Here is a 24,408-nt window from a genome sequence, read left to right as displayed (position 1 = left end):
CAGCACCACTTCTGGATTTTTCTGTTTATGTGGTATTGAGGAATCGAACCCAGTGCTTCATGCAAGCTAGACAAGCACTCTTATCACCAAGCCACATTCCCAGCCCCAGCACAATTTGTACTGAATTGCCTCTTTCTCTTTTTGGCCAGCAGATAGCAGCACAGTGATGTAAATGCAGACACTCTGTTGTACTGAAATAATTTCCAGCCTTAGGGTTCAATCTCAGGAGAGCAGCTGCCTGTGTTATTTTCTCTGGCAACGTCCAATTTTCCTTTGGATTTGGAAGATGGCAGACCAACAGCCCCTGGTCCCCACAGAGAAGGCCTTGATGTTGGACTCACAACCATTGGCATGAATGGAGGGCCCAGCCATAGGAACACTCTTGGAGATAGCCTGGGAACAGCTCTGCCACCTGTGTGGTAGAGGGGAATGGTGGGCAGGGAGACCTTCTTCATACCCTTGTCCTCTGAACTCTCCTCCTCCTCCTGTTCTTCTTCCAAGGGCACAAGGGTAAAAGAATGCAGGTCAAGGTCGTCAGCCTTTTTTTTTTTCTCCACTGGAGGGTATACTGGGGCCGGGAAAGGCACTTTGCTGAAGACCCCAGCTTGCCCCATCCCTGGTTGAGCTCAACTCCTGGGACACTGGTGGCACAGAAGCAGTTAAGTGGCCATTACATTATCAAAACTCCTCTTTGTCAAGGAGTCCCAAATATAACGGGTTTAATACTTCCTTGCACTCCCAATCATAGAGAATAGGAATGTTTGGGAACATGAGTGGAGAGCTCAGTCCCTTTCCAGTATTCTGAGAGAATCAACAGGGTGCTGGATGATGTCATCTCAGACGGCCCTTTCCTTCTAGTCAGCCATGAAGAACTTATTTAGGAGGTTTGTACTTGCCTGGTACATAATTCAGAAGCACAAACCATATGTGCTTGCACATGGAATTCATGCAAGGGGCGAACACCTGAGCATATTGCACAAAACCTCTTGCATAGTCTGTTGATGGCAGTACTGATGCAATCGTTGTTATAAGACATCCCAGGGCAGTGAAGGTCACAGAAATTAAGTGAGCTTTTGCCCTGGTTTGAATCGGATGCTTAGGCCAAAATCGCATCATTTTTCAGCTTCTATGTTGTTCAGCAAGATATTATCTGGTTTCAGATGCCTGAGGGTGATTTTACATGCACGCAGGTACTGGCATGTGCCTGTGATTTGACAATACAATCTTTGAGCCTTATTCTCCCCCAGGTACTTTTGGGCATTGATGGCATTTTTCAGGTTGCCATTAGTTGCATGTTGTGGGTTGAGGTATATGTTGTTGGAATCTTCTATGACATGATATAACCTGATGGCATTCTTGTGACACATTTTTTTTTTTTTATTCTGGCGCTTCAAATACCTGTGTTCATGAACTCTAATTTTTTTTTTGGTACTGATTTTGATGGCTGCAAGTGTTCTAGGAAGCTTATGTCAAAGGGAGTATTAACATTGATAAAGCCACCAGTCCTGATTTTTTCTAAAAGCCAGTAGTAGTGGTGAGCTGGCGGTTCCTTAGATTTTTTTTTTTTTCTTCCTCACTTGTAGGCTCAGGAGCAGCACAATATACAATGCCACATCAAGAAAAATTATAACTTGTTCTAAAATGCCCTTTTATAGTTAAAAATACCTATATTCAAAAAGTATTGGGGATTTGGCTAACGTCCTGAGACACCACCAGGAGGTTACATACATACACAGTTCCCAGACACCTTGATGGCGGAGAGGCCTATCAGATTGGATGCACCTGTCACCAAACTTCTTTCAAAATGGACAGATGAGGACCTATTGGGCAGAGGTGCAGAGGCTTCACCAAGGCTTCAGGGCAGGGGTCTAACAAATGAGAAAATGAACCCCAAGTAGTTTGTGGTGGGAGGTGATCTCCACATTTTCAAAGCCTACTGGGGCTTTCCATTCATGGAAAAACAAAGGCAAGACAAGGAAAGTGTCACATGATGTCACAGGTTGCATCTAGAGCCTGAATAATCAGGCTCCATTGGGAGGCAGAATTCCTGGGAGAGGTCTCCAACATGACCTTGTGGCCATGGAGAGCATAGGAATTTACCCATTGATGGAGCTCTGAAGTGTTTTCTTATCTCTGGGAACACAAAGGGAGTGGAAACTATGGTCAGGTCAGCCTCAGGAGGAAGGATCAGAGCCTATATAGGGTTCTCCATACCCTGGGGGAGATGGATTCCAGCTTTGCTCTCACCATTCCAGAGCCTCAGGACCCTGAACCTAAGGCTGAAGAATGAGGAAGGCCTCTTCTTCAGGGTCTGAAAAGGCTCCTTTGGAAAGAAAACCATCTCAGCTCTACTTTGTGACACTTGAATCCACAGAGAGTTGGGGACACAGAAGGGAATAAGACCCAGGCTAAAGGATGCCACAGGCTTCTGGGTCAGACAGTGGCAGGCAGGTGGAAACAGGGCTGCTCTTATTGGCCAGGCAGGTGCAGTGAAGGGCAGCCATCCTCTCAACAGGGGTTATGAGTGTAGACCTGCAAACTCAAGGGCTCTCAGTGCATGAACTTGCCCAATAGGTGGAAGAGTTTTGATGAAAAGGAATCCTTGCTGACCTCACTACTTCAAGTTGAATGTCTACCCTCTTCCAAATTATTTTCAGTACTTCAGTAGCCTTAATGTGACCTCACTTCTAATGAATGGCAAAGCAGCTCAAAGAAAGAACAGAGTAGAAAACAGAGTAGGAATGTCTTCAAGCCCTTAGTAACAGGACAGTTTGCTGTCAGGTTCTTTCATGCCTTTATTTTGCCTGTCCTGGGGCTTGAACTCAAGGCCTGGTCTCTGTTGCTGAATTTCTTTTGCTCAAGGCTAGCATTCTACCACTTGAGCCACAGTGCCACTTAATGGTTTTTTTCTGTTTATGTGGTATTGAAGAATTGAACCTAGGGCAGCATGCATGCTAGGCAAGCACTCTATCACTAAGCCACACTCCCAGCCCTCCTGCTGCTTTTCTTACACATAACACACTCAGATACACACAGAGTTGTGAGGATGGCTGGGTGCTCCACAGTTTAGGACATACTGTGAATCACAAATTTTCCTCTCCCTTCAAAACCAAGGTCAGAATTTTTAATAGCACCTTCCACACCAGCATCTTCCCTCTGCCTCTTTGTGGTAGATCCACACTTGGAAGTTAGTGACAATATACTTATCTCTCATTAAAGAAGTTGTTTCCTGTCTTTTCTCTATATGCATAAATGCTTGGCAGTTCACCATTCTTCCTGAAATAATATATTTGTGACGTTATATACATGGCATAAAAATAGAAATCACTCATCAATCATAAACTGTCACTATCTGTTCATGGCTCCCATACTCTGAGAGACGTAAATTCTAGGTGTAAGAAACCGGTCTTCTACGCAGCCTAGAACTTTTCCACAGACCTGTTTTCCTCCTGTTCCACTTTCCTATCCACACAGTTTCATGCTCTTATGATACAACCATGTATTTCTCCCATTCTCCTTTCCAGACAGAGTAGTCATTCCCAAAGTCACTGGTAACACATTGCCCTCTCCAGGGGGAAGTCACTGCACAGTTATGTGTTTTGCTTGGTTCAATGGATTGAACAGAAGAGAGTTGTTCTCAACAGTTTCCCACTCGTTCAGCAATTACTCGAGTGACTTTAATTGGGGGATCTGTTGGATGTGCAGGCTCTGCGGAGCTTTAGAGATGTTAATGAAGCAAACTCTTGTGGTACTGCTAAGGCCCAGACTTTCTGGGCATTATGGGGCCCTGAGAAATGGTTGTCCTCCCGAGGCTACAAGTGGGACAATGAGATAAGTTCCCAGTACAAGGGGGCAGGGGCTGTAAGGACTACCAGTGGTACCTACCTGTGGCCAGGGGATCTGAAAGGTCAATTAGATGATGGTTAGACCAATCCATGAATAGCCACATCTACTAGGAGCAAAAAGAGGTCCTTTAGAATGTTGCTGACAACCAAAGGAACGGGTGGGCTGTCACTAACCAATTCACTCCAGACCTAAAGAGAGTAGCCTGGACTTAGAACACATTAACCTCTTCCTTTCTCTTAAATGAACTTTTGACTATAAGCAGACTTTGAAGATAGAGCACTTCAGAGATTATTAAGTAGAAGTTCAGATATAATTTCCAGGGCAGTCAAGAATTTGGAATTCACTGGAGCAGAGACTGAATAGCCTCAGGGCCGTGTTCCAGCAGGTGGATGGCAGGTGGCCGGGCTCCTGGGTGTGGTGGGTGACACATGAGCTGCATTGGTGGGCAGGATGCTGTCACCTCTGGTCTTCCCAGCTCTGCTTTAGATGCTTGTTAGGTTCTAGATAGGACATTGGATGTGTGTGGGAGTGTGATTGAATCATCCCACAGCTAATTTTTGCATTGCGTACCAGTAGTTCTACAATTATGATTGATCACTTTAAAGGGACATTAAGAAAGGCATACATCCCTTCAAAGGGCAGTAGCACAGCTAGCCTGCTTTGCCCGTGTGGTGTGGCGTCTGTTTGCTTTGATCCTGGAATAATTTTCTTACTGAGCTGCCTTTTTCTCTTTTTGGCCGTCAGATAGAAGCATAGCGATGTGAACGCAGACACTGTTGAGCTGAGATAATTGTCAGCCTCAGGGCTTAACCTCAGGGGAGCAGCTGCCTGTGTTCTTATTTTCTTGGGCAACGTCCCAATTTCCTTTGGATTTGGAAGATGGCAGACCAACAGCTAGGCTGGCTTTGACCTGGTCCCCACAGACAAGGCCTTGATGTTGGGACTCAACCATTGGCATGAGTGGAGGGCCAGCCTTTGGAACACTCTTGGAGATAGCCTGGGAACAGCTCTGCCACCTATGTGGTAGAGGGGAATGGTGGGTAGGGAGACCTTCCTCATACCCTTGTCCTCTGAACTCTCCTCCTCCTCCTCCTCCTCTTCTTCCACGGGCACTAGGGTGAAAGGATGCAGGTCAAGGTCACTGTTCCTGCTATCCAGTGGACAGGGAAGGTAGGAGGGCATACTGGGGCCTGGCAAGGCACTTTGCTGAAGACCCTGGCTTCCTTTCCCTGGTTGAGCCCAACCCCTGGGACATGGATGACACAGAAGCAGCTAAGTAGCCATTGTATTATCAAAACTCCTCTTTGTCAAGGAGTCCCGGATGTCACGGGTGTAATACTTCCTTGCACTCCCCACCATATAGATTAGGAATATTTGGGAACATGAGTGGAGAGCTCAGTCCCTTTCCAGTATTCTGAGTGAATCGTCAAGGGTGCTGGATGATGTCATCTCAGATGGCCTTTTCCTTTTGGTCAGCTATTAAGAGCTTAATTAGGAGGTTTGCACTTCTGTAGTGTGTTAGTATACTGTTTGGAAGCACAAACCACATATACTTTCAGGTGGGTTTGAATTCATGGAAGGGGATGAGTCTTGCAAGCATTCTGTACAAGAGTACTTACATAATACTCTTAAGTGTTGTAGGTAGTCTTGTAAACATTCTTGTAAAACTTCTCTGGGCAGCAAATGTCTCTGTGTTTCAGAAGTTACTGCGCTTCTTCTACACTTGTTTTAAACCAGTGCTTAGTCCAAAATCGCATTTTTTTTGTTAGTGTTGCACCTTGAACTCATGACCTGGGCGCTGTCCCTGAGCCTCTCTGTGCTCAAGACTAGAGTGCTACCACTGGATCCACAGTGCTACAAACAGTTTTGAGTGGTTAATTGGAGATAAGAGTCTCCTGAGGACTTTTCTGCCAGGCTGGCTTCAAACCCCAATCCTCTGATCTTAGTCTCCTGAGTAGCTAGGATGACAGGCATAAGTCACCAAAGTCTGGCCACAATCACATATTATGACAACTTTGTGCTGTCTAGCAAGATATTCTGGGGTTTCAAATCTGAGTGGGTGATTTTATGCGCATGCAGGTACTGACACCCACTTGTGATTTGACAAAACAGTCTATGAGCCTTCTTGACTTTCAGGTACTTTTGGGCAGTATTGAAATTTTTCAGGTTGCCATTAGTTGCAGGTGCTGGCTTGGGGTGCATGTTGTTGGGATTTTCAATGGCATGATATAATCTGATGGTATTCTGGTGACACAATGTTTTCCTTATTCTGACCCTTGAAAGATCTGTGGATGATCTCTGATGTATTTTGAAAATGATTTTGATGGCTGCAGTCCTTCTAGGGGAGATTATGTTAAGGGGGTAATACATTGGAAAAGGCTCCTGTCCTGATGTTTTCCCAACTCCGGTAGTAGTTGGTGAGCTGGCTCTTCCTTAGGAGAGATTTTTATTCTTTCCCCGAGACTCTCATGTTCCCCTTGCTCACTTACAGGTTCTGGAGCAGCCAAAAATGCAATGGCACATCAGTAAAATGGCAACTGGCTATAAAGTTCTTTTATAGGTACAGATGCCTACATGAAAAACCCAAGGCTGGGTGTGTGGCTCAAGTCCTCAGGCCATGGGCATGCCCCATGCCCAGTTCCAAGGCTCTCTGAATGCTGTGGATGCCTTTGATTGATATATTTGTTATCAGACTTGTTAGAAAAGGACAGATGAGTACAGAATGGACAGTAGGTATAAGGCTATCCCAGGGCATCAGGACAGTGGTCTAACAAAGGGGAAAATGAATCCAAAAGACATTATGGGGAGGTAATCTCTACATTGTCAAAGCCTACTAGGGCTCTGTGACCTACATTACTGGAAGAAAGATAAAGGCAAGATAAGGAAATGTCACTTGAAGTAACTGGTTGGGTCTAGAGCATGGATGATCAGGCCCTACTGGGAGGAAGAACTTTTGGCAGAATATGTGTCCTGATTAGGACCTTGTGGCCCTGGAGAAAATAGTATTTCCTCAGACAGTGGGCTCTGGGAGCACTAATGGAGTGGAAGCTGTGGTCAGGTCAGCCTCAGATAGGAGGATGGATCAGAGCTGGAGTGGAGATCTCCATGCTCTGGGAAGATGAAACCCAGGTCTATTCACACCATTTCAGAGCCCCAGAATACTGAACTCCAGGCTGAAGACTCTGGGGAGGATGAGGAAGGCCACTTCTGCAGAGTCTGAAAAGGCCCTATATGGAAAGAAAACCATCTCAGCTCTACTTTGTGACACTTGAGTCCACAGAAAGTTGGGGACACAGAAGGGAATAAGACCCAGGCTGAAGGATGCCACAGGCTTCTGGGTCAGACAGTGGCAGGCAGGTGGAAACAGGGCTGCTCTTGTTGGATATGGGGTTGCAGTGACGTGCAGCCGAATTTACAAGGGTTAAAAGAACGTAGACATGAAAACTCAAGGGTTCTCAGTGCATGAAGTCTAGACTCTGCTCAATCATTTTGAATACTTCAATAGCCTTAACATGAACTCTTTTCTAACTAATGGCAAAATAGCCTAAAGAAGGAACAGAGTAGGAAACAGAGTAGAAATGTGCTCAAGCCCTTAGTAGAACGACAATCTACTTGTTTTCCTCTTGCTTTTCTTACACATAACACACACACTATTTTGTGGATGGTTGGGCGCTCTAGAGCTTAGGACATACTGTGAATCACAAATTTTCCTCTCTCTTCAAAACCAAGGTCAGAATTTTTACTAGCAATTTCCACACCAGCATCCTTCCTCTGCCTCTTTGTGGTAGATCCACACTTGGAAGTTAGTGACAATATACTTATCTCTCATTAAAGAAGTTGTTTCCTGTCTTTTCTCTATATGCATAAATGCTTGGCAGTTCACCATTCTTCCTGAAATAATATATTTGTGACGTTATATACATGGCATAAAAATAGAAATCACTCATCAATCATAAACTGTCACTATCTGTTCATGGCTCCCATACTCTGAGAGACGTAAATTCTAGGTGTAAGAAACCGGTCTTCTACGCAGCCTAGAACTTTTCCACAGACCTGTTTTCCTCCTGTTCCACTTTCCTATCCACACAGTTTCATGCTCTTATGATACAACCATGTATTTCTCCCATTCTCCTTTCCAGACAGAGTAGTCATTCCCAAAGTCACTGGTAACACATTGCCCTCTCCAGGGGGAAGTCACTGCACAGTTATGTGTTTTGCTTGGTTCAATGGATTGAACAGAAGAGGGTTGTTCTCAACAGTTTCCCACTCATTCAGCAATTACTCGAGTGACTTTAATTGGGGGATCTGTTGGATGTGCAGGCTCTGCGGAGCTTTAGAGATGTTAATGAAGCAAACTCTTGTGGTACTGCTAAGGCCCAGACTTTCTGGGCATTATGGGGCCCTGAGAAATGGTTGTCCTCCCGAGGCTACAAGTGGGACAATGAGATAAGTTCCCAGTACAAGGGGGTAGGGGCTGTAAGGACTACCAGTGGTACCTACCTGTGGCCAGGGGATCTGAAAGGTCAATTAGATGATGGTTAGACCAATCCATGAATAGCCACATCTACTAGGAGCAAAAAGAGGTCCTTTAGAATGTTGCTGACAACAAAAGGAACGGGTGGGCTGTCACTAACCAATTCACTCCAGACCTAAAGAGAGTAGCCTGGACTTAGAACACATTAACCTCTTCCTTTCTCTTAAATGAACTTTTGACTATAAGCAGACTTTGAAGATAGAGCACTTCAGAGATTATTAAGTAGAAGTTCAGATATAATTTCCAGGGCAGTCAAGAATTTGGAATTCACTGGAGCAGAGACTGAATAGCCTCAGGGCCGTGTTCCAGCAGGTGGATGGCAGGTGGCCGGGCTCCTGGGTATGGTGGGTGACACATGAGCTGCATTGGTAGGCAGGATGCTGTCACCTCTGGTCTTCCCAGCTCTGCTTTAGATGCTTGTTAGGTTCTAGATAGGACATTGGATGTGTGTGGGAGTGTGATTGAATCATCCCACAGCTAATTTTTGCATTGCGTACCAGTAGTTCTACAATTATGATTGATCACTTTAAAGGGACATTAAGAAAGGCATACATCCCTTCAAAGGGCAGTAGCACAGCTAGCCTGCTTTGCCCGTGTGGTGTGGCGTCTGTTTGCTTTGATCCTGGAATAATTTTCTTACTGAGCTGCCTTTTTCTCTTTTTGGCCGTCAGAAGCATAGCGATGTGAACGCAGACACTGTTGAGCTGAGATAATTGTCAGCCTCAGGGCTTAACCTCAGGGGAGCAGCTGCCTGTGTTCTTATTTTCTTGGGCAACGCCCAATTTTCCTTTGGATTTGGAAGATGGCAGACCAACAGCTAGGCTGGCTTTGACCTGGTCCCCACAGCCAAGGGCCTTGATGTTGGACTCACAACCATTGGCATGAGTGGAGGGCCCAGCCTTAGGAACACTCTTGGAGATAGCCTAGGAACAGCTCTGCCACCTGTGTGGTAGAGGGGAATGGTGGGTAGGGAGACCTTCCTCATACCCTTGTCCTCTGAACTCTCCTCCTCCTCCTCCTCCTCTTCTTCCACGGGCACTAGGGTGAAAGGATGCAGGTCAAGGTCACTGTTCCTCCTATCCAGTGGACAGGGAAGGTAGGAAGGTATACTGGGGCCTGGCAAGGCACTTTGCTGAAGACCCTGGCTTCCTTTCCCTGGTTGAGCCCAACCCCTGGGACATGGATGACACAGAAGCAGCTAAGTAGCCATTGTATTATCAAAACTCCTCTTTGTCAAGGAGTCCTGGATGACATGGGTCTAAAACCCCCTTACACTCCCCACCATATAGAGTAGGAATGTTTGGGAACATGAGTGGAGAGCTCAGTCCCCTCTAATATTCTGAGTGAATCGTCAAGGGTGCTGGATGATGTCACCTCAGATGGCCTTTTCCTTTTGGTCAGCTATTAAGAGCTTAATTAGGAGTTTTGCACTTCTGTAGTATATTAGTATACTGTTTGGAAGCACAAACCACGTATACTTTCAGGTGGGTTTGAATTCATGGAAGGGGATGAACCCTGTGAGCATTTTGTATAATAGATTTCACAAACTACTCGTAAGTGTTGTTGGCATCATTGTCGTAAGCATTCTTGTAAAACTTCTGCCTCTGTGTTGCAGAAATTGTTGAGGTTCTACTCTGGTTTTACCTGGTGCTTAGGCCAACATCATGTATTTTGATGGCTGCTGTGCTGTACTGCAAGATATTCTTGGGTTTCAGTTCTGAGTGGGTGATTTTATGCGCATGCAGGTACTGACACCTACTTGTGATTTGACAAAACAGTCTATGAGCCTTCTTGACTTTCAGGTACTTTTGGGCAGTATTGAAATTTTTCAGGTTGCCATTAGTTGCAGGTGCTGGCTTGGGGTGCATGTTGTTGGGATTTTCAATGGCATGATATAATCTGGTGGCACAATGTTTTCCTTATTCTGACCCTTGAAAGATCTGTGGATGATCTCTGATGTATTTTGAAAACGCTTTAAATGGTGATCAGAGTTCTAGGCAGCTTGGGTCAAGGGAGGAGGGTTCCATTGGAAAAGTTACCTGTCCTGATGTTTTCCCTACTCCAGTAGTAGTTGGTGAGCTGGCTCTTCCTTAGGAGAGATTTTTATTCTTTCCCGGAGACTCTCATGTTCCCCTGGCTCACTTACAGGTTCTGGAGCAGCCAAAAATGTACTGGCACATCAGTAAAATGGCAACTGACTATAAGGCCCTTTTATAGGTACAAATACCTACATGAAAAACCCAGGGCTAGGTGTGTGGCTCAAGTCCTCAGGCCCTGGGCATGCCCCATGCCCAGTTCCAAGGCACTCTGAATGCTGTGGATGCCTTTGATTGGATACATTTGTTATCAGACTTGTTAGAAAAGGACAGATGAACACAGAATGGACAGTAGGTATAAGGCTATCCCAGGGCATCAGGACAGTGGTCTAACAAAGGGGAAAATGAACCCAAAAGACATTATGGGGAGGTAATCTCTACATTATCAAAGCCTACTGGGGCTCTATGACCTACATTACTGGAAGCAAGATAAAGGCAAGACAAGGAAAGTGTTACTTGCCATCACAGGGTGAATCTAGAGCATGGATGATCAGGCCCTCCAGGAGGCAGAAATTCTAGCCGACTAAGTGTCCTGACTGGGGCCTTGTGGCCATGGAGGACATAGGAATTTGCACAGCGAAGAGGACTCCAAAGTGTTTTCTTCTCTCTGGAAGCACAAATGGTGTGGAAGCTGTGGTCAGGTCTGCCTCAGAAGGATGGATCAGACCCTGAGTGGGCCCTCCATGCCCTGGGGAAGATGGCCTCCAGCTCTGCTTACACGATTCCAGAGCCCCAGGCCCTTGAACTCCAGGGTGGTGGTTCTGTGAGGATGGGGGAGGCCTCTTCTTCAAGGTCTGAAAAGGGTCCTGTGGAAAATAAAGCATCTCAGCTCTACTTTGTGACACTTGGATCCATTGAGAGTTGGAGACCCAGAGGAGAATAAGACCCAGGCTAAAGGATGGCACAAGCTCCTGGGTCAGAGAATGGCAGGCAGGTGGAAATGGGGCTGCTCTTGTTGGACAGGCAGGTGCAGTGACAGGCAGCCATCTAGACATGCAAACTCAAGGGCTCTTGGTGCATGTATTTGTCCAGTATGTGGGAGAGTTTTTTGTTTTGGGGGGTTTGTGGTTTTTTTTTTTTTTTTTTTTGCCAGTCTTGGGGCTTGAACTCAATCCAGGGTTACTGTCCGTGAGCTTCTTTTTACTCAAGGCTAGCACTCTATCCCTTTGAGACACAGCATCACTTCTGGCTTTTTCTATTTTTGTGGTACTGAGGGATTAAACCCAGGGCTTCATGCATGCTAGGCAAGCACCCCACCACTTAGCCACATTCCCAGCCCAAGGTGGAAGAGTTTTGATGAAAACTAATCCTTGCTGACCTCAGAACTTCAATTTCAATGTCTAGACTCTTCCAAATGATTTTCAATACTTCAGTAGCCTTAACATGAACTCAACTTGTAATGAATGGCAGTGTAGCCCAAAGAAGAAACAGAGTAGAGAATTGAATCTTAGAACTGACAAGTTTAGGGCAATCCCTGAGACATGTGGAACAATAAACTATTTGTTTCAATCCTTGCATTTTTTTTTTTACAAACAACATATGCACACACATGTGTAAGGATGATGGCTGCTTCCTCAGTTTAGGGCACAATATGAATCACATAGTTTTCCCTTTCCCTAAAACCAAGGTCAGAAGCATATATGGCCCCTTCCACACTAGCCTCGTACCTCTTCCTCTTTTTGTGAGAGCCACAGTTGACAGTTAATGAACAGACGGTTACTGCTCATCAAAGGAGTCTTGTTTTGCCTTCCTGTTCATACATATATCATTTCCCCATTCCTCTCGCCCTCTTGAAACACATAATACATTTATGAATTTTTATACATTGTATAAAAAGGAAAATAGAAATTGCTCATCAATCATAAACGGTCATTATCTGGTCATGGCTCCCATACTCTACTTTGAGAAATGTAAATCGAAGTGTAAAACCCATGTCTGCCAAACAGCCTAGAGCTTTCCACAGACCTGTTTTCCTCCTGTTCTGCTTTCCTATCCACACACAAGGTACAACCATGTATTTCTCCCATTCTCCTTTCCAGGCAGGAAGAGAGGTCATTCCCGAAGCCACTTGTAACACGTTGTCCTCTCCATGGGGAAGTCTCTGAACAGTTAGGTGTTGTTTTAGATTCAGGGGATTGAACAGGAAAGAGTTGTCCTCAACCATTTCCCTTCCTGGTAGAGCATTTCCTTTTGTTCAGAAATTACTAGAGTGACTTAAATTAGGGGATTTGTTGGGTGTGCAGGCTGCACAGAGCACTGGAGATTTTAATGAGGCCCTTGTGGTACTGCTAAGGTCCAGAATTTCAGTGCTTTATGGGGTCCTGAGAAGGTTTTGTCCTCCTGAGGCTACACAGGGGACAATGAGATGAGTTCCCAGTACAAGGGAGCAGGGACTGTAAGGCCTACCTGTGGTACCCTGTGGTGGTGAATTCTTAAAGATCATTTAGATTCGGCCTCTCTATGAATATCTGTCAGCACTGGGACGCAATCCCTAATTAGGGATGCCTTAGCCCAGTTGTTGGCAACCCAAAGGAAAGGGCGGGCTGTTGCTAACCAATTCACTCCTGGCCTAAAGAGACCAGCCTGGATGTAGAATACATTGATTTTTTTTTTTCCTTTCTCCTGAATGGAGTTGTGACTGTAAGCAGTCTTTGAAGATAGAGGATTTGAGAGATTATTAAAAGTAGAAGTTCAGGTCTAGTTTCCAGGGTGGTTAAAAGTTTGGAATTGACTGGACTGGAGACTGAAGAGCCTCAGGACTGTGTTCCAGCAGGTGGTGGCAGGCAGCAGGAGATCTGGGTGGCGGGTGGCACATGAGATGCTTTGGTAGGCAGGGCGTTGCCGCCTGTGCCTGCTCTGCTTTAGATGGTGTTAGATTCCACCCTAGCAGATAGGGCAGCATTGTTCTTTCTGAGATATTAGCTATATGTCGGAGAGTGATTTAGCCATATCATACCCAGTCTTTCCCTTGCATACCAGTGGTTATGCAATTATGATTTGTCTATTGAAAGGGACACTAAACCATGTATAAATCCCATAACATGGCAGTTGTATACCTGCCTCATCTACCTGGTGGCTTCTGGATCTGCTTTGGTCCTAGAACAATTTTCTGACTGAATTGCCTTTTTCTCTTTTTGGCCGTCAGATAGCAGCACAGCAATGTGAATGCAGACACTCTGCTGTGCAGAAATAATTGTCAGCCTCAGGGCTTGACCTCAGGAGAGCCACGTCCAATTTCCCTTTGGATTTGGAAGATGGCAGACCAACAGCTAGGCTGGCTTTGGTCCCCACAGACAAAGCTTTGATGCTGGGCTCCATAACCATTGGCATGACTGGACGGCCAAACCTTATGAACGCTCTTGGAGATAGTCTGGAAATGGCCTTGCCACCGATGTGGTAGAGGGGAATGGAGGGCAGGGAGACGTTCCTCACACCCGTGTCCTCTGAGCTCTCCTCCTCCTCCTGCTCTTCTTCCAAGGGCACAAGGGTGAAAGAATGCAGGTCACGATCACTGGCCCTCTTTCTCCAGTGGACAGGGAAGGTAGGAGAGTATACTGGGACAAGCCAAGGAACTTTGTTGAAGACTCCAGCTTGCCATCCCTGGTAGAGCCCATTCCCTAGGACCTGGATGACACAGAAGCAGCTAAGTAGCCATTGTATTATCAAAACTCCTCTTTGTCAAGGAGTCCTGGATGACATGGGTCTAAAACCCCCTTACACTCCCCACCATATAGAGTAGGAATGTTTGGGAACATGAGTGGAGAGCTCAGTCCCCTTCTAATATTCTGAGTGAATCGTCAAGGGTGCTGGATGATGTCATCTCAGATGGCCTTTTCCTTTTGGTCAGCTATTAAGAGCTTAATTAGGAGGTTTGCACTTCTGTAGTGTGTTAGTATACTGTTTGGAAGCACAAACCACATATACTTTCAAAGGTGGGTTTGAATTCATGGGAGGGGATGAACCCTGTGAGCATTTTGTATAATAGATTTCACAAACTACTCGTAAGTGTTGTTGGCATCATTATTGTAAGCATTCTTCTAAAACTTCTCTGGGTAGCCAAGGTCACAGTGTTTCAGAAATTGGTGAATTCTACCCTGGTTTTAACCTGGTTCCTAGGCTAAAAAATCACACAGCCTCTGTCCTGTCCAACAAGATATTCTGGGGTTTCAGATCCCAGTGGGTGATTAAGCGCATGCTGGTACTGAGAAGCTCTTGTAATTTGACAAAAGTATCTGGGAGCCCCTTCTTTTCTAGGTAGTCTTGGGCAGTGATGGTATTTTTCAGGATGCCCTTCAGTGTAAGTCCTCGGTTGAGGTGTATGTTGTTGGAATTTTCTATGACATTATAGAACCTGATGCTATTCTGGTGATACAATGGTTTTCTTATTCTGGCCCATGAAAGATCTGTGGATGATCTCTGATGTATTTTGAAAACGATTTTAGTGGCTGCAATAGTTCTAGAGAGCAGATATTCTTGATGAAGAGGCTGTCCCTAAAAGTTTTTTTGTCTTTCCCTGAGCCCCTCATGGTCCCCTTCCTCACTTGTAGGCTCAGAAGCAGCACAAAAGACAATGCCATATTAATAAATATTACAACTGTCTCTTAGGTCTTTTTATAGTGATAAATACCTACATCGAAAACCCAGACCTGGCGTTGTGGCTCAAGACCCTGAAGCACCACGGAGAGGCTGCATGCACAGTTTCCAGATACTCTGAAAGCTGTGGATGCTTCTCTCAGACTGGATGCTCCTGTCATCAGACTGCTTAGAAAAGTACAGGATACGGACATATTTCCCCCAGGACATCAGGGCAGGGATCTAACAAAGGGGAAAATGAACCTAAAAGACATTATGTGGAAGGAGGTGATAGCCACATTGTCAAAGCCTACTGGTGGTGCTCTGTGACCTACATTACCCGAAGAAAGACAAAGGCAAGACAAGGAAAGTGTCACGTGACAACACAGGGTAGGTCTAGAACACATATGAGGCAGAAATTCTAGCCGACTAGGTGTCCTGACTGGGGCCTTGTGGCCATGGAGGACATAGGAATTTGCACAGGGAAGGGGACTCCGAAGTGTTTCCTTCTCTCTGGAAGCACAAATGGTGTGGAAGCTGTGGTCAGGTCAGCCTCAGATAGGAGGCTGGATCAGAGCCTGAGTGGGCCCTCCATGCCCTGGGGAAGACGGATTCTAGCTCTGCTCACACGATTCCAGAGCCCCAGGACCTTGAACTCCAGGCTGGTGGTTCTAGGAGGATGAGGGAGGCCTCTTCTTCAGGGTCTGAAAAGGATCCTGTGGAAAAGAAAGCATCTCAGCTCTACTTTGTGACACTTGGATCCATTGAGAGTTGGAGACACAGAGGAGAAGACGACCCAGGCTAAAGGATGCCACATACAAGGGCAGGCAGGTGGAAATGGGGCTGCTCTTGTTGGACAGGCAGGTGCAGTGACGGGCAGCCATCTTCACAACAAGGGTTATGAGTGTAGACATGCAAACTCAAGCTCTCTCAGTGCATGAACTTGCCCAATAGGTGGAAGACTTTTGCTGAACAGTAAACCTTGCTGTCTACACAACTCCAAGTTCACTGTCTAGACTCTGGATTTATTTTGAATACTTCTGTAGCCTTATCATGAACTCACTTCCAAGGAATATGAAAGCAGCTCAAAGAACAGAGTAGAAAACTGAGTAGAAATGTGCGTCAGTACATAATAGTGAAATTATCTGATACTTGATTGCTTCCACCCTTACGTTTTTTACACACAACCAACCCACATTTGTACACACACACATGTAAGGAAATTGGGCTCCTCTCAGTTTAGGACATATGATGGGTCACTTAGTTTCCTCTTCTTTCAAAACCACTGTAGAGCCTCTAATAGCCCCTACCACACCAGACTCATCTCTCTTCCTCTTTGTGGTAGATCTACACTGGGGAGTTAGTTAGAAGATACTTACCTCTGACCAAAGTAATCTTTTCTTCCCTTCCTTATTCACACATAGATGCTCATTATTTTGTTAGTCCCCTGGACCTCTTGAAACTGAGCATGCATTTCTGAATTTACATACATTATAGAAAAAGGAATATCTCTCCTCAATCATGAACTGTCCCTATCTGTTCATGGCTCCCATACTATGAGAAAATATACTCTGGCAAACTATGAACCTTGAGTGTAAGAACTATGCCTGCCAAGCAGCCTAGAGCTTTCCGCAGGCCTGTTTTCCTCCTGTTCTGCTTTCCTATCCACACAATTTCATGCTCTTAGGATACATCCATGTATTTCTCTGATTCTCCTTTCCAGACAGGGAGAGAAGTCATTCCCAAAGCCACTGATAACACGTTGTCCTCTCCATGGGGAAGTCTCTGAACAGTTAAGGGTTTTGTTCGGTTCAAGGGACTGAACAGGAGAGAGTTGTCCTCAGCCATTTCCCTTCCTGGTAGAACATATTTTTTGCTCAGAAATTACTCGAGTGACTCAGACCGTGGGACCTGTTGGGTGTATGGATACTAAACAAAACTCCGGGATTGTTAATGAAGCCAACCCTTGTGGGTACTGCTAAGGTCCAGAATTTCAGGGCTTTATGGGGTCCTGAGAAGGTTTTGTCCTCCTGAGGCTACACAGGGGACAATGAGATGAGTTCCCAGTACAAGGGAGCAGGGACTGTAAGGCCTACCTGTGGTACCCTGTGGTGGTGAATTCTTAAAGATCATTTAGATTCGGCCTCTCTATGAATATCTGTCAGCACTGGGATGCAATCCCTAATTAGGGATGCCTTAGCCCAGTTGTTGGCAACCCAAAGGAAAGGGCGGGCTGTTGCTAACCAATTCACTCCTGGCCTAAAGAGACCAGCCTGGATGTAGAATACATTGATTTTTTTTTTTTTCCTTTCTCCTGAATGAACTTGTGACTGTAAGCAGTCTTTGAAGATAGAGGATTTGAAAGATTATTAAAAGTAGAAGTTCAGGTCTAGTTTCCAGGGTGGTTAAAAGTTTGGAATTGACTGGACTGGAGACTGAAGAGCCTCAGGACTGTGTTCCAGCAGGTGGTGGCAGGCAGCAGGAGATCTGGGTGGCGGGTGGCACATGAGATGCTTTGGTAGGCAGGGCGTTGCCGCCTGTGCCTGCTCTGCTTTAGATGGTGTTAGATTCCACCTTAGCAGATAGGGCAGCATTGTTCTTTCTGAGATATTAGCTATATGTCGGAGAGTGATTTAGCCATATCATACCCAGTCTTTCCCTTGCATACCAGTGGTTATGCAATTATGATTTGTCTATTGAAAGGGACACTAAACCATGTATAAATCCCATAACATGGCAGTTGTATACCTGCCTCATCTACCTGGTGGCTTCTGGATCTGCTTTGGTCCTAGAACAATTTTCTGACTGAATTGCCTTTTTCTCTTTTTGGCCGTCAGATAGCAGCACAGCAATGTGAATGCAGACACTCTGCTGTGCAGAAATAATTGTCAGCCTCAGGGCTTGACCTCAGGAGAGCCACGTCCAATTTCCCTTTGGATTTGGAAGATGGCAGACCAACAGCTAGGCTGGCTTTGGTCCCCACAGACAAAGCTTTGATGCTGGGCTCCATAACCATTGGCATGACTGGACGGCCAAACCTTATGAACGCTCTTGGAGATAGTCTGGAAATGGCCTTGCCGCCGATGTGGTAGAGGGGAATGGAGGGCAGGGAGACATTCCTCACACCCGTGTCCTCTGAGCTCTCCTCCTCCTCCTGCTCTTCTTCCAAGGGCACAAGAGTGAAAGAATGCAGGTCACGATCACTGGCCCTCTTTCTCCGGTGGACAGGGAAGGTAGGAGGGTATACTGGGACCAGCCAAAGCACTTTGCTTGAAGACCCTGGCTTATCCTTCCTGGTAGAGCCCAACCCCTGGGACCTGGATGACACAGAAGCAGCTAAGTAGCCATTGTATTATCAAAACTCCTCTTTGTCAAGGAGTCCTGGATGTCATGGGTCTAGAACCCCCTTACACTCCCCACCATATAGAGTAGGAATGTTTGGGAACATGAGTGGAGAGCTCAGTCCCCTTCTAATATTCTGAGCGAATCATCAAGGGTACAGGATGATGTCATCTCAGGTGGCCCTTTCCTTCCAGTCAGCCATGAAGTGCTTATTTAGGAGGTTTGCACTTCTGTAATGTTAGTTTGGAAGCACAAACGATATGTGTTTCCAAGTGGAAGCAGTAAAACCCCTCAAGCCAATTGCAGAAAGCCACTAACATACTCTTATGTGTTGATGGCCACGTGGAGGGAACCATTGTCATAAGACATTGTGGGGCAACTAAGGTCACAATGCTGCAGAAATTGGAGAGCTTGTGCCCTGCTTTGAATCGGGTGCTTAGGCCACATCACATATTTGGAGAGCTTGTGTGATATCCAGCATGATATTCTGGGGTTTCAGATTCCAGTGGGTGAGTGTCTGTGCAGGCAGGTACTGGCATACACTTGAGATTTGACAAAACACTCTGTAGGCCCTCGTCTCTTCCAAGTTCTTTTGGGCAAGTGATGGCCTTTTTTTGTTTTAGGTTGCGTTAGTTGGGTGTCCTTGGTTGACATACACGTTATTGGATTTTTCTGTGACAACGTTTACAGTTTGATGATAATTCTGGTGATCCAATGTTTTTCTTATTCTGGCCCCTGAAAGATCTGTGGCTAATGTCTGATAATTTTTGGAAGCTACTTTGCTGGCCACATGCATTCGAGCCACCTGTCCTGATGTTTTCCAAAACCCAGTAATGGTTGGCAAGATAGCTGTTCATTAGGAGATTTTATTTTATTTTTTCTGAAGGTCCCTCAGGTTCCCTCTTCTCACTGTAGGATCTGGAGCAGCACAAAATACAATGTCACATCGATAAATATTACGACTGGTCCTCACAGGACCTTTTTTATAGTTAGAAATACCTCCATTAAGGAAACAGAGCTGAGGGTGTGGCTCAAGTCCTGAGGCTCCATGGGGGAGGCTCCTTGCACTATTCCCAGACCCTTTGAAAGCTGGGGAGACCTCTCTCAGACTGGATTAGCTTGTCATCAGACACCGTAGAAAAGGCTAGATGAGGCTAGATTGGGCAGCAGGGAAGGAGACTGCAAGGGAGGTGTCTGTCTAATGTGAAAATGAACCCCAAGGAGGGTGGGGGCGGGGAGGTGATCTCTACCTTGTCAAAGCCTGTTGGGGGTCCTGTGACCTACATTCATGGAAGCAAGGACGGGGTGGGTCTAGAGCACCATGGATGATGAGGCCCTACTGGGAGACAGAACTTCTGGCAGAACAGGCGTCCTGACTGGGGCCTGTGGCCATGGAGGACATGGGAATTTACCCATTGATGGAGCTCTGAAGTGTTTCCTTCAGAGGGAGTGGAAGCTGTGATGGGGTCAGTCTCAGACAGGAGGATGGATCCAGAGCCTAAACAGGGTGCTCCATGCCTTGGAGAAGTTGGACTCCAGCTCTGTTCACAGTGTTCTAGGACCTCAGGACCCTGAACCCCAAGCTGATGGGTCTGAGGGGATGAGGCAGGCCTCTTCTTCGGGGTCTGAAAAGGGCTCTGTGGAAAGAAAACCATCTCAGCTCTACCTTGTGACACTTGGATCCATTGAGAGTTGGGGACACAGAAGGGAATAAGACCCAGACTAAAGGAGGCCACAGGCTCCTGGGTCAGACAGTGGCAGGCAGATAAAAATAGGGCTGCTCTTGTTGGACAGGCAGATACAGTAACAGGCAGCCATCCTCATAACAAGGGTTATTAGTGTAGACCTGCAAACTCAAGGGCTCTCAGTGCATGAACTTGCCCAATAGGTGGAAGAGTTTTGTGGAAAATTAGTCCTTGCTGATGATGTCGTAACTTCAGATTCTTCTAGACTCTTCCAAATTATTTTGAATACTTCTGTACCCTTACCTTGAACTCACTTCCAATGAATTGCAAAGTAGCCCAAAGAAGGAGCAGAGTAGAGAACTGAGTCGAAATGTGCTTAAGCTCTAAGGAGCAGGATCATCTGTCCCCAATTTGTTTCTACCCCTGCTTTTCATACATACAACACACCAAAAGTACGCACACACATGTACAGGGTGGTTGGCTGCTCACTTGGTTTAGTACATCTTCCTAAAGATCTTCCAAAATTTAGCTCAAGCTCCCAATAGATTCTTCCACACTAACCTCCTCCCTCTTCTTTTTTGGTGGATCCGTACTTGGGATTCAGTGAGCAGACACTTGTCTCTCATAAAAGGATTCTTGTCTTGGTTTGCCTGTTCACAAATAATTGCTCATCATTTCTTTATCTGGCCTTCTGAAATGGAATAGATATGTACGTTTATTTATGAATTGAAATACATTCTATAAAAAGGAAAATAGCAATCACTCTTCATCAATCATGAACTGTCACTATCTGTTCATGGTTGGCATACTAGAGAAAATACACTGTGAAAAAAATATGAATGTAAACATAAAAACAATATAAATAAAAATAAACGAAAAAAAATAGAAATATGTAAGCATAAAAACGATGTCTACCAACCAGCCTAGAGCTTTCCACAGACCTGTTTTCCTCCTGTTCTGCTTTCCTATCCACACAATTTCATGCTTTTATGATACAACCATGTATTTCTCCCATTCTCCTTTCCAGACAGGAAGAGAGGTCATTCCCAAAGCCACTGGTAACACGTTGTCTTCTCCATGGGGAAGTCACTGCACAGTTAGGTGTTTTGTTAGGTTCAGGGATTGAGCAGGAGAGGGTTGTCCTCAGCCATTTCCCTCCCTGGTAGAACTTTTATTTATTTATTTATTTTTTGCTCAGAAATTACTCGAGTGACTCAGGCCGTGGGATCTGTTGGGTGTGTGTACGCTAAACCAAGCTCTGGAGTTGTTAACGAGGCCAAGCCTTGTGCGTACTGCTAAGGTCCAGCATTTCAGGGCATTATGGAGTCCTGAGAAGGTTTGTCCTCCTGAGGGTACAAGTGGGACCATGAGATAAGTTCCCAGTGCAAGGGATCAGGGCCTGTAAGGCCTACCTGTGGTACCTGTGGCGGGGGGATCTGAAAGGTCATTTAGATGGTTAGACCTGTACATGAAAATCTGTATCTAGTAGGAGCAATGAGGGATGCCTGAGCCCAGTTGTTGGCAACCCAAAGGAAAGGGTGGGCTGTTGCTAGCCAATTCATTCCTGACCTAAAGAGACCAGCCTGGATGTAGAATACATTAACCTCTTCCTTTCTCCTATATGAATAACAGCACTGTAAGCAGTCTTTGAGGACAGAAGATTCAGAGATTAAGTAGAAGTTCAGGGTAATCAAGAATTTGGAATTCACAGGAGCGGAGACTGAATAGCCTTTTGGGCTGTGTTCCAGCAAGTGGTGGCAGGCAGCAGGAGTCCTGGGTGGAATGTGACACATGAGATACATTGGTGGACAGATACCTGATCTTCCTACTCTGCTTTAAAGTTGTTGTGAGAGTCCACGTTAGCAGATGAAGCCTGATTATACTTTCTGAGGCTTTGGATGCACGCAGGAGAATGATTTCATCATGCCACCTTGAAACTTCCCCTTGCATACCAGTAGTTGTACAATTATGATTTGTCAGTTGAAAGGGACATTATACATGCCATCACATGGCAGTGGCACAGCTGTCCGGCCTCACCCACTTGGTAATGTCATTGTTCACTTTGTATCCTGGAACAAGTTCGTCTGGTAGTGGTCTTTCTCATGAGTGGCTAATAGCAACACAAGGACCAGAGAGCAGAGACTCTCTTCTCCTTAATTAGCTTGCATCTCAGAGGTGATCTCCACTCTGGGAGGTTACTGTGGTCTTGCCAACAGCTTTTCCCCCCAGGGTGCTATCTATCCATATCTGCCGTCTTCTTCACACTGTGTTTCCCGCAGAGGTTTCGAGGACACTGTCACATTGTTCAAGGATGACGGAATGCTCTTTTGAATTAAGAGTCTCTGTTTTACTCTAGCGTCTGTATCCTTACACAGGAGGAGGTTGGGAGAGTCTTTGTGTGGAGAATACGCTGTCTCCTTCTCACATGACATGGTTTTGCATGTCTTCAGATGGTGGTAGGGGCAGAAGGACTGGGCTCACTCCCTCAGGTCCATTTCTAAGGGTACGCAAGTCGACCTTGGGGGCAGGATCTCATGACCCCTTTACTTCTCAAAGGCCCCCAAGTCTTAAGACTGGTGCATTGGGGTTAAAGCTTCCACAGGCACTTTGAAGGGAGCTAACTCTCAAATGATGGCACCTCACGAAGAAGAGTGCTTCCCTCCTGGTCTGGCCTGGCCTGTATGTTGAGCATCCTAAGCTCTTAGTGGGTTGCTTGAGGTCCCGCTGGCCTGCATGGATCCTATCCTTTCCATCTCCTTGGTCACCACCAAGCAACTACACATTTGAAATGGGCCAGGGGTGAGGGGAGGGAGGGCATCTTCGTGTCTCCTTTATCCATTAACTTTCCCTCTTGGGTAGCATCCTCCATATGTCTGAGGTTCATGGGGGCTCTTTGCCCTTGGTCTGCCCACTCTCGGCCAAGAACCAAGTCCTCAGGGCTGCCATACCAAGTGGGATTAGGGGAGTGCATGTGGAAGAAGCTCAGTGTTTGTGCTTTCCTCCAACGATAAGAACAAGATGAGAGCAAGAAACTCTTCAGCCAGGATAGGGCTGAGAAGAGGCAGCTCAGGGCTGCGTCTGACCTCATAGGCCGTGGGATCCTCATCAGCAAAAAAAACCCCTAGGGACACGAGGAGTGTGGGAGTCTTGTCAGGCAAGAACATTTCTTTGGCTTTGTGGTGTTGGTTGGGAGCTGCCCTTTAGGATCACTCTGCCATAAGTCAAAAGCCCCAGTTGTGCTCCATGTTGGGTAAGGGGGCAGACCCTTGGGAGGCTCAGTTTCTCGGTTGATGGTAATTGGAAGAGCATTTGGGGTGACTTTCTATGTCAAAGAACAGGTGAGAAAACACATGAATGGAAGTTTCTCTCATCCTGGGCTAGAGAGGGGAGAAAGTGAATGAACCCTCTAGAAAACAGTGGACTTTGCCTAGGTAGCGTGCAGGATGACATATTCTGATTTGTAGCATTTTTTTTTTTTTCATGTACCCTTAGGTCTGTCTGATCCTTGCCATGAAGACAAAAAAAAAAAAGAAACATAGAAGAGACAGAAAGAGCAGAAAGAGGATGGGGAAGAGTAAGCAGAGCAGCCCAGAAGAGATTATAGACAAAGAATACAAGTGGAAAAGACACTGTGCTACTGCAACAGAGGCAGGGAGTGAGGAGACTGCAGGTTTAGGTAGACATTCGATTGTGTGGAAATAGGAGAGGGCAGAGGGGAGACAGAGGTAGAAACTTGAATAGAAACAATAGACAAAGCGAGAAATGGCGTGACTGCCTTTCTTCCTCCCCTGCCTTTGTCCCACCCTCCCTGCTTCCCTTTCGATGAAGTCGAGTGTCTGTTAGCTGCCAGGCTCTGGCTGGCCACTGAGGACAGGAGATGGGCAAGGGACCCTAGACCCTGCTCTGCTAGGATCCCGAGGTAGCGGGGAGGCGGTGTGTCATGGCTGACCGGGAGTCTGGGATGGGAAGTGGGTTACTAGGATCTGTCCACCGGGATGTAGGCATGGTGTTGGTGAAGACACCTGCAACCTTCTGGAATGATCCCTATTGTTTCAAAGGTTCTTGGTCTAAGGGGAGAAATGAGCTGGGCTGTTATAGGCTCAGGATTCAGAGCCTCCGTGAAGGGAGGGAGCCGCTGGGATGGGGGTCCATGTACTAGACGGGTGTCTGAAGTGAGCAGGGCATGAATGCTGGTGGTGTAGCACCTACACATGAAGTAGGGGAGTAGCTGTGCCCCCGCTGAATCTTGTATTTAAGCCAAAATCGCATGATTTGATAGCATCCGGTATTTCTACCACGATGTTATGGAGTTTGAGACCCTCGTGGGTCATAG

General features: G+C 46.1%; 1 protein-coding gene across 1 annotated transcript in view; it reads right to left on the bottom strand.

Annotated features, from left to right (window-relative positions):
- Positions 1-4,186: 4,186 nt before the first annotated feature.
- Positions 4,187-24,408, bottom strand: part of LOC122114443 (sperm motility kinase Y-like) — a 36,891-nt gene continuing 16,669 nt past the window's right edge. The window contains exons 3-8 of the mRNA XM_042687607.1: positions 18,087-18,259; positions 13,823-13,999; positions 10,140-10,279; positions 9,368-9,418; positions 4,908-4,958; positions 4,187-4,254 (exon numbers count right to left, since the gene is read on the bottom strand). Of these exons, the coding sequence (XP_042543541.1) occupies positions 4,187-4,254; positions 4,908-4,958; positions 9,368-9,418; positions 10,140-10,279; positions 13,823-13,999; positions 18,087-18,259 (660 nt within the window). The remainder of the gene's footprint in view (positions 4,255-4,907; positions 4,959-9,367; positions 9,419-10,139; positions 10,280-13,822; positions 14,000-18,086; positions 18,260-24,408) is intronic.

The sequence above is a fragment of the Dipodomys spectabilis genome, unplaced genomic scaffold, assembly GCF_019054845.1.
Source record: "Dipodomys spectabilis isolate Male_0828 unplaced genomic scaffold, ASM1905484v1 ptg000108l, whole genome shotgun sequence".
NCBI lineage: Eukaryota > Metazoa > Chordata > Mammalia > Rodentia > Heteromyidae > Dipodomys > Dipodomys spectabilis.
Note: the sequence above shows the minus strand (reverse complement) of the source record. Positions and strands in the feature narration are given on the sequence as shown.